The sequence below is a fragment of the Myiozetetes cayanensis genome, unplaced genomic scaffold, assembly GCF_022539395.1.
Source record: "Myiozetetes cayanensis isolate MyiCay16 unplaced genomic scaffold, myiCay2020 scf2-11, whole genome shotgun sequence".
Lineage (NCBI taxonomy): Eukaryota > Metazoa > Chordata > Aves > Passeriformes > Tyrannidae > Myiozetetes > Myiozetetes cayanensis.
Genome location: NW_026087411.1, coordinates 23,041,960 through 23,058,196, shown reverse-complemented (window position 1 = coordinate 23,058,196; position 16,237 = coordinate 23,041,960). Strand labels below are relative to the sequence as shown.

At 40.0% G+C, this 16,237-nt stretch overlaps 1 protein-coding gene and 1 long non-coding RNA gene across 4 annotated transcripts; one reads left to right on the top strand and one right to left on the bottom strand.

Annotated features, from left to right (window-relative positions):
- Positions 1–1,501: 1,501 nt before the first annotated feature.
- MRPS10 (mitochondrial ribosomal protein S10) lies at positions 1,502–15,314 on the top strand. Of its 3 annotated transcripts, none has more exons than XM_050314389.1 (8): positions 1,515–1,551; positions 4,164–4,222; positions 4,328–4,400; positions 5,398–5,537; positions 5,999–6,107; positions 7,239–7,328; positions 7,613–7,708; positions 14,310–15,314. In XM_050314389.1, the coding sequence occupies exons 1-7, from the start codon at positions 1,516–1,518 to the stop codon at positions 7,697–7,699; spliced, it is 594 nt and encodes a 197-aa protein (XP_050170346.1). In that variant the 5' UTR covers position 1,515; the 3' UTR covers positions 7,700–7,708; positions 14,310–15,314. The 3 variants fall into 3 exon arrangements, with proteins under 3 accessions (XP_050170344.1, XP_050170346.1, XP_050170345.1); XM_050314388.1 differs by lacking the exon at positions 14,310–15,314 and adding an exon at positions 10,131–10,987; XM_050314387.1 differs by lacking the exon at positions 14,310–15,314 and having other exon boundaries at positions 1,502–1,551; positions 7,613–7,789.
- On the bottom strand, positions 11,129–16,204 carry LOC126639529 (uncharacterized). Its single transcript, XR_007628825.1, has 3 exons — positions 16,053–16,204; positions 15,286–15,558; positions 11,129–12,645 (listed from the first exon to the last, which is right to left on the bottom strand). It is a non-coding gene; the product is annotated as an uncharacterized LOC126639529 (long non-coding RNA).
- Between the last annotated feature and the right edge of the window lie 33 nt (positions 16,205–16,237).

Below are 16,237 nucleotides of genomic sequence, written 5' to 3'. Positions count from 1 at the left end.
ATAGATTGTGGAGTCTTCATGGTTTGCGAAGCGGAGGGTTTTGTGAGCAGTAACGTCTTGGCTCTTAAGAGTCTGTGTTAGAAACAGCCCAGCAGAATCTCTTCTCCCTCTCCCAAACTTGTACCATTTTGAACTTCTAAGGATCTTTCTGAGAAAGGCTGCTACACTGGAAAATTGATGTGTTTTCAGGTTCCCTTGTTAATGGTGGGGAAAAACCTGCATGTTTAAGCAAAATGATATTTGAAGCCAGTCAGAATTCTGTTTGAAGAACAGCGTGAAATACCATAGAAACTTACGGGCTTGGTTCTGAAGAACAGCTCTTTATTAAAGTATCTAAATTTTGGAAAGGATTTGTGCTAAACTTAGTATCTATAAATATATATATATATACACACACATATATATGCCTGGTTCTGTAACATTAATCAGATGCTGTACAGCCAAAAAGATAACAGAACAGTGATAACCAAAGAAGTTATTCATAAAGGAAAAAAAAAGAAATGTACATTTCCTAAGCAGTACGTGGTTTAGGCCTCAAACATCGACTTCATCATTATTAAGTGTTGCATTGGCTGATGTTAAACATACTGTTCTGCCTATTTGTACGAGTTGGACATAGTTTTATTTCAGAAAACTTGTTTTCTTGCGGATGGTTGATGATGGAAGACTGTTCAATATTGGACCTAGTCCTCTTTGATAAAACCTGTACATACAGAAAGCTTATTTTATGAGAAAAATCTTATTTTCAATATTTAACTGTTATTTTATTAGAAGATGGTTGTGTAAATATTTTAGGTGCTTTAGTGTAAAAAGCCAACTGTAATTTTAGGTGGCAGAGGAAGTAACAAAATAAAAAAAATATACATTTGATATAACTTGTGATCTATGCTGGTTTCAGGTTCCCACTCTTGGCATTTGACTTGCATAAAGGTAAAGTTCAGGTTAATCCCTATCTGGTTGTGTGTATTTAAGGAGGGTTTAGTGGAGTGAATTGGTACTTGTTTATTCCCCGCCCCCTTTAAATATTTGGTACTGATCAGAACCCGTGTTATTAACAGAAAGGGGTTTATGTGCCATTTCTAGTAACTTAAATACTTCGGTAAAATATAGTCAGCTGGGTTTTGCACTAACGGGCTTGTGTATCTTTTTAAACTACTTTTAAGAGGGAGGGGAAAAGGTTGAAAACTAAGGTCCATGTAATCGGATTTTCAAAGGATTCCTGGAGAACAGGACGGGGATTGTCTATGAGGGGACCGGCGGCCACCGTTGACGGGAAGCGGCTGAGGGGGAGCTGCTCCACCGCCGGTCGTGCCCCGAGGCAGCGCCTGGGGGAGGCGGGGACGGGGGCGGGGAGACGAATTGGAAGCTCGCAGGGCGCGAAGCGTGCTCCCAACTCGTCTCCCCGCCCCGAGCGCTGCCCTGCGGCCAGAGCCTTTCCCTTGCGGGAAGGGGGATGGCGCATGAGGCCGGGCTTCTCCTTCCGGGCGGTGTGGGGCGGGCCGGGGCGGAGCCAAGATGGCGGCGGGGTGGCTGTGGCGGCGGCTCTGTCAGGTGCGGCGTGTGGCGGGGGAGGGGACGGGGGAGCCCCGTTCGCCTCCTCCCTGTCCTTTCCCTCGGCGTCTTCATTCCCGAAGGGAAGTGGGAAAAGGGGTCGTGGCAAATGTTATCCTTAGGGCTGCGCGTTGGGGTTGTACGGCGTGGGGCCGTGTCTCTGCACGCCATCATCGCCTAATGGGTCCTCAGAACTCTTCCCTGCAGCTCTGGGGTTTTTCTCCCGGCAGTTACTCTGGGTGTAAGGGATGGTGAGGAATAGATCACTTGGGTTTGGAGGTCATGTGCCAAGCCAGTTTCTGGTCTTGAAAGTTTCAAATCTTGGAAGTTAACAACGTTAAAAAGTAGGGAGGCGTTTTGCACTGCCTATGTTTCCTGCTGGTTTTGACTTTTAAAGAGTGATTACTTTCACATTGAGAAAATTCGATGTTTGGTGTTTAGTGTTAGTTTTCTAAAACCCTAAATTCACTTCTGTGTATGCGCTGTATTCTGGACTTGCTTACCTTGCAGGCATCTGTCTCCCCCTGAGTACTTCGGAGTCTCTCGGCCAAGCAAAATTAAGGCTGTTTTGCGCTAGGAGAGGTGTAATTATGTTTTGTGTCAGGTTTTGGGTCACATAGGAAGTTGGATTCTGTTACGCTGCAGACTTGGAGTGTCTTTTCCACCTTCTATGATGGCTATTAGCGAGAGCACATCAAGTGTATTTAAATCAGAGAATGAAGCTGTTAAAAGTACACTTTCCTGCCTGCTGAACACCGTCTTTACTACCTGAGGTATCCAGTGTATCATTTTGTCAAAATTTGCACAGAGCACCTTTAATTTTAGACATGATGCATACCTGCATAATTAGTAACAAAGGGAGATGGCATGTGGTGGGAGTAACATGCACAATCATAGAATATTGGATACGCTGGAGAGCTTAGCTTGTGGGATAGGACTCTACTGCTTCATCGTGTTTTGTTTGATTCATCTTTATTGCATGAAGACGGAAAATTTTGTATCCAAAACCACATAGCTCAATATGCTTTGAGTGCACATATTTTTGTATGCAAATAATTAATCCATATTACAAGGTCAAACACTTAGCAGTAAAAGAACACGTAACAGAGACTGCATACACACACGCAAAATACAAAACAGTTAAAAAACTTAGTTATGATTACAGTCCGTAGCCTTACATTTGTCATCTGGGGTCAGGTTCTGTGCCATGTACTTGCACACACAGTTTAAGCTCTGCACCGAATACAATCTTTTATGCTCATAGGCTTGTCTGCTTTCTAAAGTGATGTCAGGTGATGGTTATTGTATTTCATATTGCTGTTGAATGGAAGAGAGGCACTATTCTCACTTCAGAGATAGAGAATGGAAGTGCAAGTATCAACATAATTTTATCATAGAATAGCCTGGGTTGGAAGGCACCTTAAAAGATTATCTAGTTCCAACCCCCTGCCATGTAAAAAGGAAACTGTCCTGCCTCTTCCTGCAGTCATCTTCCTTATTGGAAGCAGCGTTTGTAGGATAAGTAGCAACTGAGGCAGAATTCCTTCATAAAACAGTTTTATTCCCTACTAATGTCAAATGATTCTGTAATGGATGCTGGAAAAGGTTAGGGACCTAGTGGCATCATGTAGTCAGTTATGCATATCCATGAGCAACCACAGTAAGATTACCTAGAAAAGTGTAAATTCTGGCTGTTTTCTGATATTTTGATTAGCCAGTTGCCTGCATAACCCTTAGGTATGGTATCTGTGTTCTCTCTTAAAGCTATGATTCCAGCACCTCTTAAAAAAGAGTATCAAGGGGCAGGATAAGAAGATAATTTGGCTTCAGCATTTTGCTGCAGCCCTGAGGTTCTCTTAGGCAAGTGAAAGTTCCTTCCTGACCCCTTCTCCCCTCAGCAGTCTGTAACTTTGTCAAATGAAGAATTAGTGGAAGTTAGAAGCCACATAATGTTCAGAAGGGAACAGTTATACTAGTATGAAAGATAGTAGTATTACATCTTGATTACAACTGTATTACCTTTTTAACACTGAAAAATCATTTTATCTTTTAAATATGACTCGTTAACTTGTAAGAAGAATTTCTGTTTAAATATTCTCTTCAAAAGAGCAAGTGTTCAAAATCACAAGAAACTTTTTTCTGAAATAATGGGAAATTTCCAGTTAAATCCAGAAGCTGAATTTTTGCATTTTAGGATATTGTTTTCAATTGCTTTTACAAGTCCTACTTAGGCTTGACACTTGACAAAACTAATATATATTCTACTATGAAAGTAAAAATATACAGAAATGACATCTGGTGCCACAAAAGAAAACATTGTGTTGAAAATATGCTTTGTGATTGCTATTCAGGTGCCTCATTAGTAAGTGCATAGTGTTATTGTGCCTTTAATGTGTTCCTTTTGTGGTGCTATTGTATACTGAAATATATTTCCATAGTCCTGTTTTCCCATGTTTTCCAGCTGAGCAGACTTCATACTTTGGCAGATCAGTGCCTAAGAATGTGCTGCTCTTTGGTGTACAAAAAAAGTAATTCTTAATAAACCTGTATTAACTGGCTACTTTCTGGTATGGGGGGAAAAACCCACAACATAACTTATCTGTTTTATACAGGGATCAACTTTTCCTGTCAGTTATGCAAGCAGAATTATGCAAAAGCAGTATTTTCTTCCGTAAGTATAAAGGACCTCCTCCTTTCACTGCTCCTCCATAGTCCCTAAAAAAACCCAACTCCATCTTTAACAACTTATTTTATGCTTTTCCAACGGTATTTCTAGAAGCTCCAACTTGATGGGAGCACGGCTGGCTGGATCCCATGTTGCTACGCAGGAGCCTAAGATCAATCCTTTGGTAAGTGTTTTGTAGCACGGTATTTTGTATATTGTCTTAGTTATAAAGAGGACATGCAGAAAAACTTGAATTCCTTTCTTGCAGCTTTTTTAAGTTCTGTCATAGTTATGTTAAATATGTCATAAGGAAATAATTTGGGTTACTGGCATTTGAGTTCTTTTGGGGGTTTGGGGCAAGATTCTTTAGCTCACAGTTGCCTCTTAGTCGCTTCCTGCTTTCTGTCTGCAGCCGTAACTCTATGAAATACCAGCTTTTTGGTCACATTCAGTTCAACACCTGTGGCAGCTTAGCAGCCTTTTGTCCAGGCCTTCAGAAACAGACAGCATTAGATCTACAGTGCTGACCCAGCCTTCCTGCCGTGTCTGGCACATGCAGGATTTACTGTGCTAAACTGCTTAGGAAAATCAGTACTTCTAGACACATCAAGGCTCTTCAGATGATCAGCGAGCCCAGGCCATCAGAAATTGAAGCTCTGACTGAAAATCATAAACTTGTATTTGTTCAAACAGAAGGGATAATACTCCTTGGGAAGCCTGCTATGTTTAAATTAGTCCTGTAACTAACTTAGTAAAGTGAGAATTCTGGTTGTTGACCATAATATTCTGGTTACTTTCCATACCCAAGCAAACTTTTGAGTATTTGGGGTATTCTCTCACTGCTATTTAAAATACAAATACTGCTGCTCCAGACCTGCTTTGACAATGAATTTCATTCTTGGCTTTGCTAATGTTGTCCTCATATTTATCTGGCATTCTTTTGTGGATGAAGAAATTTTACCTAAATGTTCAGAAGTTAGCTATCTCTTCAGACTTTCCTTTCCCATATAAGAGTGAGACCTGTCAATCCAGGTAATACAGTCAGCCTCCCTTAGGTAAATAAGCAGCTGAACAGATTGTGGGGTGGTTTTCCTCTTTTACAAATGGGACACACAGGCAGTGTGAGCATTAATTAAGGAGAACATGCAGTGGTAACTCTTGTCCTTTTTTTAAAAATGCAGGTATCTATTTCAGATGAGCCAGAAACACTGTACAAGAGATTGTCCCTTTTAGTTAAGGGTCACGATAAAGCTGTGTTGGACAGCTATGAATATTTTGCAGTGCTTGCAGCTAAAGAACTTGGCATCTCAGTTGAAAAAGTGTAAGTAACTGATCTGTTGAGTGATATGGTGTCAGATGCTTCTTATGTCATCTACTGTAATTTAGGTTCTGTGCTTAGAAGTGTTATTTTCTCTTTTTTTAAGAAATAGATGTAATCTGACAGGTTTTTCTCAGATTATAAATCTGACACTTCTTAGGTGGCACTACAGTGGTAAGAAAGCAGCAGCAGTTCTGCGCTCAGCACTGCTGTAGTGGACTACATGAAGGATGTTGACAGTACTCTGAGTACAGCTGTAGCTTCCCTGAGCTAATGCTGGCTAATACCTGAATGTTAATCATGCCCACGTGAGTTATAATAACAAACTGCACTGTACCAGTGTTTCATATTTCCCTGAAGATCTTCTAAATGTCAAATAAGAACAGGGATTCCAGTGTAATCTTTGAGATAAACTTGTATTATCATCCTTTATATAACATGAAATTGTCTTTTTCTTTGTTCAGAGATAAACCTCCAAAGACAATAGAACGATTTACACTTCTCAAATCTGTACATATTTACAAGAAGCACAGAGTTCAGTATGAAATGAGAACACATTACCTGTGTTTGGAGGTAAGAAAGATGGAAAAGAAAGTGTTCTGGGTGCACAATTCAAAGGTGTTACTAGATGTTAGTTAAAGAGTGAAAACAAATTGCCTGTTTACTTGGGTTGGCGAGGAGAGTGTAGGGGAGCATCGGACAGCAGCTGACCTAGGTACATCAAATGTAGCACAAGTTGTTCTGAATGCACAGCCTATGTAATTTTTGGACTAAAAGGCTGGTTTTGACTGTCATCTTAACAGCTGAAAGGATGACTAAAAGGATAAGGTAGAATTGAGGGTTGTCTTCGTTTGTGTTATGAAAAGTCAGTGGGATGGGAGCTTTCTCAGGAAGGGAAGAAGATGCATCTGAATCACTGTTGTTGCCAGTCACTAAGGGTTCTGTTCTCTGTGAGTTTGTGTGATGTTTTTGAACAGACATGCTTTTGTCCTATGCAGCATCGCATGGCAAACTAAAACTGCATGGAGGAAATACAAGAAAGGATGCGTAGACAAACCACAAGTGCTGTGGCCAATGACACAGACATCTGTATGGTTTAGAATGCAACTGTGGTTGACTTTCTTCTAAGAAAGGTTTACTGCCAGCATTTTGTGGCTCCTGGGTGTCTTACTGTACATTTGTACAGTCCTTAGCAAAATGAGACTTGAAGTCCCCAGACATTAGTGCAGTACAAGTGGCTGCCCACAGACCATAAGCACAATTTTTGCCTCCAGGAAAAACTATAACATCAGTAATTCAGTGGAACCAGGAGAAACTAAAAAATCATTGGAACTCTGGAGCTGCAGGATTTATAATAGACTTGAACTTCTAGGGTATACAAAATCTAGTTATTCTTGCATAACCTGTAATTAATTTCACCTGATACCTGCAGAGTTAAGATCCACCACTTACATCATAATCAGTGCCTGTGATCCCAAGCAGTTCTGTGGAGGGAAGTAACTACTTTATGCTTGCGTGAGAGTTGAGTACAGATCAACAACCAACTCTGTTCGATATCATGGAAACTGCCTTTCTTACAAGATGGCAGTTGGCCCCTTAGCAGGAGCTAAAAAGAAGCTTGGGCAAACTTTTGGGTTTGTTTTTTTTTTTCTGTTTGAAGTATTAGTAATAGTAGTTAATTACAAAACATTACTTCTGTTATAGTTGAAATACCTAACAGGCAGTACTGCTGCAGTTTACTTGGAGTATGTGCAACGAAACTTACCTGAAGGGGTTGCCATGGAAGTAAAAAAGGTAAGTTTTCATGCCACATTAATACTTTAATAATTTATGAGACTTAAGTCCTGATGCAAGTACCAATAACTACTGAAGTCTTTAGAAGGTCAACCGAGGAAATGGGTGTAATTTGGAAGGAACGTTTTTTCCTAAGTATTACACATTAAAAAGGCTGTATTGCTTGGAAGTGCCACTAGGTGGCATTTTTAATCTGTGTTATATTTCAAACAAGGGTAAATAAAGCAAAGTAGTTAGATGTTAGCTAGTTAGTGTAATAAATGGTTGTTTTGTTTTCCTTTTAGACTAAGATAGAGAGAATACCTGAACACATTAAGAAACCAGTTTGGGATACACTACCTCAAGTGGAAGAAGCTGAAGTCAAGTCATGAACACACCAGGTACTTGACTCTGTTAGTACTGGAGTTCATTGCTCCTATCGGCCTAATTTACTGTTAAATAAAAGTTCTCTTACAAAGAAATTTTATAAACTCTTGTTTCATCAAGTTATTCTTGCTTATAACTCTAGTGCATGTTAGACTGAGCAGCTCTAAAGTGAAGAAGTTTGACTGTACTCTGTGATCAGTAACTATGGTTATTTATAATAAGTTTGTAAAAAGTGTGTATATATAAATGTATATAAATTCATCATATCCTTTCGATGCTAGATGGCTTCTTAATTCTGAAATACTTGCAAATCTACTTCACATTTGTGTGATGTTTAATATTACGTATGCCAGATTGTTGTCCAGTTACCAATTGGATAACTCATTCATTGGATAAACTATTTCCATTCTTTACTTCTTTTACCATGTTTCTCCAGTTTCACCTCCTGCCACCTTTCTTAGCAAGTGCCAACAGCAACACTCCAACCATTGCTTTAGGTCTTGTCTCGAGTCATCTTCCTACCTACTGACCATCTCCTCTCTTTTTCAATAGAAAATTTTTAGTTGCATTTTAGAAGAAGTCCATAAAAACAACATGTTTCATACCATTTATAAACATCAGTATCTGAGCATGCTGTATTATGTTCTTATGAGTCAGACATCCAAAGCTTAAATGATTCCTGTCTGAGGGGCCCACTTTTAGATCCATACAGCAAAACTGCCAGAATTGCCAATTTCATGCCCTGAAACAGAGGCAACATCTGCCACATAGGATGTTCTGTGCATCACAGCAAAGCATTCCTACCTTCCTAGAACTCCAGCTTGAATATGAAAGAGTCAAAGCACTGTCAGTATCTCTGTAAACCAACGCTTCTGTCTTAAGGAGAGAGGGAATGTTTTTTCAGAGATTGAACTGAACTAAATCCTTAGGATCAGTTCAATATCAATTTGGTATCACTGCTTTTTTTATGAAGGAAAGATGGATGAAAAGACTTGGCAGCATGCAGGAGCAAAATTTGACTTCCAGTATCTGGTAGCCTTCAGTCTCACCCTATAATCAGGACACAGACTCTTAATACTGCTGCCCTCACCCCTGGCTGATACTGCATTAGCCTCATCTAGCAAACGAGTTCAACCCAAGTCAGTTATTCAGAGATGATTTTTAGATGTTTGCTTAAGCTAATGCCCTGTCTTTCTAGGTGGATATGTATATTACTGTATATGAACTTATGCAGTAATAAACCTTCAGCCTAATTACCTTTGCTTTCTCTCCCCCTGTAATCTGTGTGTGGCATTCAAGGACAGAGACCTCTGGTCTGAAATCCAGTCGAGTTCCTTCTACCCCTTTGCACACAGCTGTGTTCACCCTGCTGGTATACTCTCACTGAGCACTTTGGAACATCTTCAGTAGAAAAGAACTGAAAATACTCAACACAGACAGACCAATAAGCAAATATTTCATTCAATTTTCCCTAATTTAAAGGCTAAGTCAGACAACCATTCACAAGAGGAAAATGGTGCATTTCTGAGTACAGTTCCTCACTGTTAGCTTTATAACCATCCTCAAGCTTGTATGGGTAGATGTCTAACATTATCCACAGCTTGAGAAAATGCTTTCCCAAGGGTAACAGAAAATAGATGCCATGTAAAGCTGTTACAGAAACACACAGATCAGTAGCAAATACTTAGAAAAGTATCGTGAAAGTGGTTGTTAGATATAACAGTGAAACTTCTTCATTCTATCCGTGGTTAGACTGTCTCGATCTGAACAGGAGCTGTGCTAAATATTGGCACTGAAGATAGATAAGTTTTCGAGTCCATTCAGTCTTTAAAATCTTTGGTCACTGCCAGTAAACTGGAGGTGGATTTCCTTCCACAAATACTTAGTGACTAACAGCTGCCAGCCTACTTTAGGTGTCAGAAATATACAGACCAGTATATTATGTAAATCAGAACATTCACTTGTGTTACTTTCCTTTGAGCCATTTAACCATTGAAAAATTTTTAGGGAAAGCTCTGCTCAAAGGCAGTCGTGGCAGAATCCTATTACTTATGGATTAAGATATTTTAAAAACAGTCTAAATTACCCTGCATGTCCAAGATACCCAGGGTTCATTTGCCATATGTATTTTTCAGCACAAAAGCAATTTATGAATAGTAGCTTCTGTATCATTTAGTGTGATGCTTAAAGAAACAGCCTCAATTTATTCTTGACATTTCATCGAAGTGCCCTAGAGCATGTATTTCTCCTCCTTATATGTGCCAGTAGTCATCAGTCATGTCTGGAATGTTACTTCAATTTTGGTTTCTACAGTTAGTCTTAATCATACCACTACCACAACTGTCTATACAGCAAGCTTCTTGCTTTAAAAATCTTTCCTGCCAGTTCTGCATTTCATATGCCAGGAAATTAATTACTATGTATCTGTTATTCCAGGAGGCACTGGAAATACAGCAAATCCAAGGGAAAGTCATTTACCGAGGAAGTTGTGACATGAGAAGGTTTTACTGTTTGTGTAATATAAAGCTGTAGTTGGAACTCCTTCAAGCCTGCTATTCTCTTAGCTCAAACTGCACCAAAACAGGTGCAGTCTATTATTTGTCCCTTCAAAGTAGAAATTTGGGAATAGAACCTCACATGTTGTTCGTGGCTTTTCCAAGCAAGCACCATTAGAAAATGCCACCCTTCCTCTAGTATCCACGTTTCTGCAGCCACAAAAATAGCACAACTGGCTTTTAAAAATGTCTTTTCTATCATAAAAGTTGGGGTGACTTCTTGCTCCTATTCAGGCATGTCATCCTATTTCCTTCTGACTGTTGTGGTCTTCTAAAGTTCAGGAGCTTTTTTCCACAAAACCTCAGTATTCATCTTCGTCCATTTGTGTGGTGAAAAATGCAATTTACATTTCTGACAGTCATTCGTAAGCCAAACATGATAAGTCACTGAGGTCCTCAGGGGATCTTTGTGTGTGACAGCATATCAGCAAACCCCCCTACATGACCCAGTTCCTGTAGGATACAGAAATCTGAGAGGTATTTAATTTAGAGTGAATATGAAAAACCCCAGCCTTTAATACAGACAATTTATTTGTTTAGGTAGGTGCACACAGCTCACATAATGATTCTCTTCTGCAACACTTACGTGTGGTAATAGGACAGCATTATGGGATATGGGGTTTTGCGTACCTGTGTCATTGTTTGAAATTTCTAGTTGTCTCAAAACACACCTTTCTTTTGAAATGCTGTTTATTGAATTACAAGAAACATCAGTGATAAAAAGTGCAAATTTTCTTCTTTCTACTTAAATAAAATGCTAGTTGATATTATCAAAGAGCTCTTAATCAGTGTATCATATCTCTGAAGCGAGGTCTTTCATACATCAGCACATTATTATCACTCATCTTTCATTCCCTCCTGCTATATAAATATTAACTCCTTTTTGCCTCAATATTAGAATGTTTCTAGTCAAAAATAAGAGGGTTTTTTTAATGTTAGCTGCTGAAAATATTCATAGGGCTTTTTCCCTAAGCCGTTAGAGTACAGAAGTTTCACCTTCTGCTCAGAGAAAGTGACAATACCTACATTATGGAGACGCAGTGGCATCATAAGTGAGTAACATGAACAATATTTCAAACATTTACAGCAACTCCAGATACCAACACCTGATTAGAACTACTTGAGCCTGCAGTGGCCACACTGCTAAGGAATAGCAGAAGGCTTAGTCTGCCATCAGAAATCAAATGTAGTGATGAAACTTTCAGAGACCAAAACAATAATTCTGCATTATCCAAGAGGGAATCTTAAAAATTATAACATAGATTAGTTCAGTAACTACTAGGAGAAAAAGAAATTCTAATGTTTTAAATAGGATCAGTTTTAAAAGATCCAGTTCTTCCCTTAATGTTGGCACCCACCCAGAAGCAGAGAAAGTCTTACTACAGATTTCTTTCCACTTTCTCTAACACCTCATTAAAATCTATACCTTTACTTAACCTGTCCCAGGGCAGGGTATTAAGAGTTTGGAAAACCTGTTTTCTGCAAACTATGTGTGGATGTACTACAGAACTAGTCTGAAACAATGAAAAGAGTGCAATTCAATTTTCTGGGTGCCCACAGAAGGTTGAGGGCTATGTCTCCATCCCCTTCTTTTATGTTCAGTTTTCCACTTCTGGCATACAAGCTGGCAGTTAAACTCTTTACTGCATTATGCATGCTTCCTCAGAAATGATTGTGGGTTTGGGTTTTTTTTTAAGCTGATGTTGCTATAGACAACACATGGATTCAAGGCAGCTTTTATGATTCTTTCTAAAATGCTGGGCTCCCCTCACCATCAAGAGACTAAAATTTTATGATTATGTATAATATATATATAAAATATATATAATATATTCTCCATATTCCATATTTCTTCAGTGTGTAAGCTTCATAGTTCTTTAAAGAACACTAAATTAAATGTAGTGTTTTTTACATGGACAATACATTATAGTAACCACAGTGTAAGGAATGACAGCGTCAGTAAATGTATCAGCCATTTGTCAAGAGTGCAGCTTGATTTTCAATATCACTCAAAATACAGCTCACACTGGCAAAAAAAACAGTGGCAAAGCAGTTTCTAAACTTAGTTTCTATCAGCAAAATAAGAGCATTAGGCTAAATATGGCTATTTGAGAACAGATGCTTAATACAGAAGCCCCCAGCAGTTCTGTCTTAGCTAAATTCTTACTGCTTAAGAATAAACAAGTACCTAAATAAAAAATATTTAATACTACAGAAAGGAGGGTAAAAAGTTACAAAAATCTGTCGCCTTAAGTATGGCCATGCTTCAAAGAACTCTTCTTCAAAGAATTCTTTCACCAAAAAGTCATGCCACTTCCTGAAAGTCCTGCAGCTGAACTGGTCTGCGGAAATGGCCCATTCCAGCGGTGCTCACACTCTTGTGCTACTTCAGTAGTCTGTAAGTAAGCAGAAAATTTGTGGGGGTTTGTGTCATAGTAATTCCATTTTATATTTTAAGTCAGCAGCTGCTGAACACTATATTTTGTCATGACTCCGCTTTTTTATTTTCAGTTGTATTTACTTGCTTATTACTGTCTACATTTATGCAAACAGTACATCAAGGACACATCAAGGTACTTGCCTTTGCAGAGGTGCCGGCTGTTACCAGGAAAGGAGTGATGGATGGAAAGAGGTGACAAGATTAAGCAAGGATAGTCTGAGATGAGGGAAGACCTGACATCATCACTTACCTTTCCCACTGTAACCAGAAAGTATCTCAAGTCACACATCTTCCTTTTAATTATACGCCACAGAAGTGCATTTAGTAAATAAATCAGCATTCAAGTTTATAAGCTATATGCTGAAGACCCTGGTGTAACTTACACTGCCTAAGTAACTTAGGGCAAATTATTTGAATTTAGCTCTCCATTTTGCATCTGGATAGGAAGAGAGTATATGATCAACATACCTTATTCCAATAAAAACATACACCAAAGTGAAAAAATGTCATCTCACAAGGGAATGGGCAAAAGTAGAAAAGCAGGGAGGAAGAAAAGCATGTAAGTGAGCTGCTGCACATGAAATGAAACAAAAGAATGAAGGCAATAAGCTAGCAAGGAGGAATCCATTATGTTCAGATTAGCAGAATTCTTTAAAATAAAGGAAGCAGCTTTTATAACCCATCTGTCTCTGGAACGTGTCATGCAGATAAAAGTGCTGGAGATACACAGGTAGCAGCAAGAGACTTCTGCTGACAGGGTTTAACTGTGGCTGGTGACAGAATTGGGTCAGCAGAACAGATTACAAATAATGCAAGCTTTTTACCTTTCTTTTCTTTCCTACATTATTGCTGGAATCAGAGACGCTGGTGATACGTTATCATGTTAGTAACTACGAGCTCCAGTGTAACTTCCATGATTTCAGTTCTTCAGAAATACAAGTTCAATTAGCAATTCAGTTTAAAATTTTCAAGTGGAGAGATCTAATTTAAGAAAAGGATTATTGTGCAACACTGGGTGGTCACATGCTCTCCAGTCCATGGGATACCAGTGTCAGTGCAGCTTTACTGCCAGTGCCTCACTACAGGGAAGCTGAGGTGTTAATCTTCTGGGGAGCACATCTCTTAAGACAGTTGTGAATGGCACCACTATGTTTTTAAGTAGTTTAATCCTAAACACCAAATGCTGTCCAAGCAGGATCCTTCTAACACAAGGTGTGGGGAGGTGGGAGGGAGGAGTTGAGCAGAAATAAGGAAGCAATCCCTGGAGTCTCATTGGTTTCAGGGGTTAAACTGAAGTCAGGATGAAAGAAAAGGGGTTGACAGTAGACATTAAGCTACAGGCCCAAATCTTGTAAACTGCTAAAAAAACCATCTGTTATTGTCAAAACAGTTGTGACTAAATGGTCACAGCAGCAAGTGCTGGCATTCAGAGCATCACAAAAGACTAAGATTAATGCATTTTTTAATTCGTGGGAGAAAAGGCAGTCCAAAACTCCACAGAGTATTGTGAGATATCATCAGAGCCAATATTTTGGAAAGAGTACAAAAACTGCTGAAGTCCAAGCTATAACCTTACTGCCACCAAGTCCTGTTATTTCTCCTTTTTGTTTCAACACACAGGAATGCGGAGGTTTCCAACTGCTCACTGCCCTAGCAGCTGCACCCAGGTTCAGTCCCCAAAGAGCTCCTGAGCTCTCACAGTTCTGCTCTGAACAGATTCCTGCTCTTCCTGCTGTCTCCCAATGCCAAATTGTGGAAGCTGATAAAAAACCAATTTTGAAACGTACAAATAAACTTCCTCCTGACAGAGGTAGGACTGATTGGCACAATTTTCCTCTTAGAGAGCATGGCTGCCAACTCCCCATAAAAAGCCTGGTAGTTGGAAATTGTTTATTTTAGTCAGTGTTGTTACGTAACGTGTTGGCTTTGACAGAGCCTGCTAAGGGAATTTCTGCTGCTGGGCACAGCCCACTGCCCCTGACATCTCTTTGCAGTGGGGAACTGGGTAAAGCAGGTCAGTAGAATGGATTGGATTAAGACAATTTCCTCCACACCGGAGGGGTTTATCGAAGGGGCAGACAGCAGGATTAACAACTCCCCAAGGCTTCTGTGTAACTGAAGTGCAGTTAACATGCTTGCTTGCTTCAGTCAAATCCATGGGTGCCCTCAAGTCAAGATAGACAAAAAGTCAAGATAGTCAAGAGGCTACAATCACCAGCTGCTAAACTATTTTCTCCTAAAATACTCCCTGCCTCCATCCTATTTGGAATTCCCTTGTTCTCAGTTCTCTTACTCACAAACTCTGTGTGCTTTGCACATAACAACACCATTTATAGCCTCTCCTTAATAAAGATCAGAGGAGTTTCTGCTAGATCATATAGAAACGCGGGGATGTACGGAATATAAAGAACTTTAAAGTCAAGAACTGAGTTTGAATTTATTTGACACAATATAAGGTGGTTTCTGAGGAAGTGTTTATCTCCATGCGTGCAAAAGTATTTTACTTCACCCCTAAGCAGCATTCAGTAAGATTCAGCAGTAAAATGTTAGAAGATCCAGAATTTAGTGTGGTTTCACTTGGAGCTTTTGATTTTACCTTTCAGAATAAAACAGTCTGAACTTTAAGGACTTCTGCTGGGTCTCTTCCTCTAGCTTTATTGTAGAGGTTTTCCCACAACATTGGTAGCTTCTGGCAAAGCACTGCAGATCGGCAGTCAGTTGGGCAAGATGCGGTATCTCAAGTAGTGTCTACCTGAATAGGCCATTTGCAGTGTTCCCCAAGGTATGGAGGGGGTGGGTCAGACTGCATTCAGATCATCACTGCTTCTGTAGTTGGAGATTGGAAGAGACATTGCATTCACCTGGAATGCTGCGGGAATTAAAAAATTTCATCAGCAATAAAGGTCACAGCATCCTCTCCATGATTCATGGACTCATTAATCTGTATAAATATCTGAAGGAGGGGTGCCAAGAGGATGGATCTAGGCTCTTCTTGGTGATGCCAAGCAATAGGACAAGAGGGAACGGGCAGAAACTGATGCACAGAAGTTCCAATGGAATATAAGGAAGAACTTTACTGTGCAGGTGACCAAGCACTGGAACACATCACCCAGAGACGTTGTGGGGTCTCCCTCACTGGAGATATTCAGGAACGATCTGGATGCAATCCTGTGCAATGTACTCCAGGACGACCCTGCTTAAACCGGGAGGTTGGACTAGATTGACCAACCTGGACCGTTTCTGTGGCCACTTCCAGGACAAACGCCCACGCTTGTCCAGTCATATCCCCTATGTACACGGGAAAAATACACTTTATTATATAGTAACATATATATAATAAAAAATATATTATGGTAACTATACGCAAAAGCTTGCGGTGCGAAGAAAAACGCAGAAGGTCTTCAACATCCCTCCGCCCACCCTCATTACAGCCTGGGCTTCGTCAGCACCCGTCCCTCGGTGCGGGACACCCATCTCCGCCCCTTCGGCTGGCGGGAGCGTGGCCGGGGGGAGCAGCCCCGGGCCCGGCGGAGCGGGGCTGGAGGGGC

Coding starts and splice junctions, on each gene's coding strand:
- MRPS10 (XM_050314389.1), top strand. CDS start 1,516: ATGGCGGCGGGGTGGCTGTGGCGGCGGCTCTGTCAG. Junction 4,223..4,327: donor CAAAAGCAGTATTTTCTTCC/GTAAGTATAAAG, acceptor CGGTATTTCTAG/AAGCTCCAACTTGATGGGAG. Junction 6,108..7,238: donor CACATTACCTGTGTTTGGAG/GTAAGAAAGATG, acceptor CTTCTGTTATAG/TTGAAATACCTAACAGGCAG.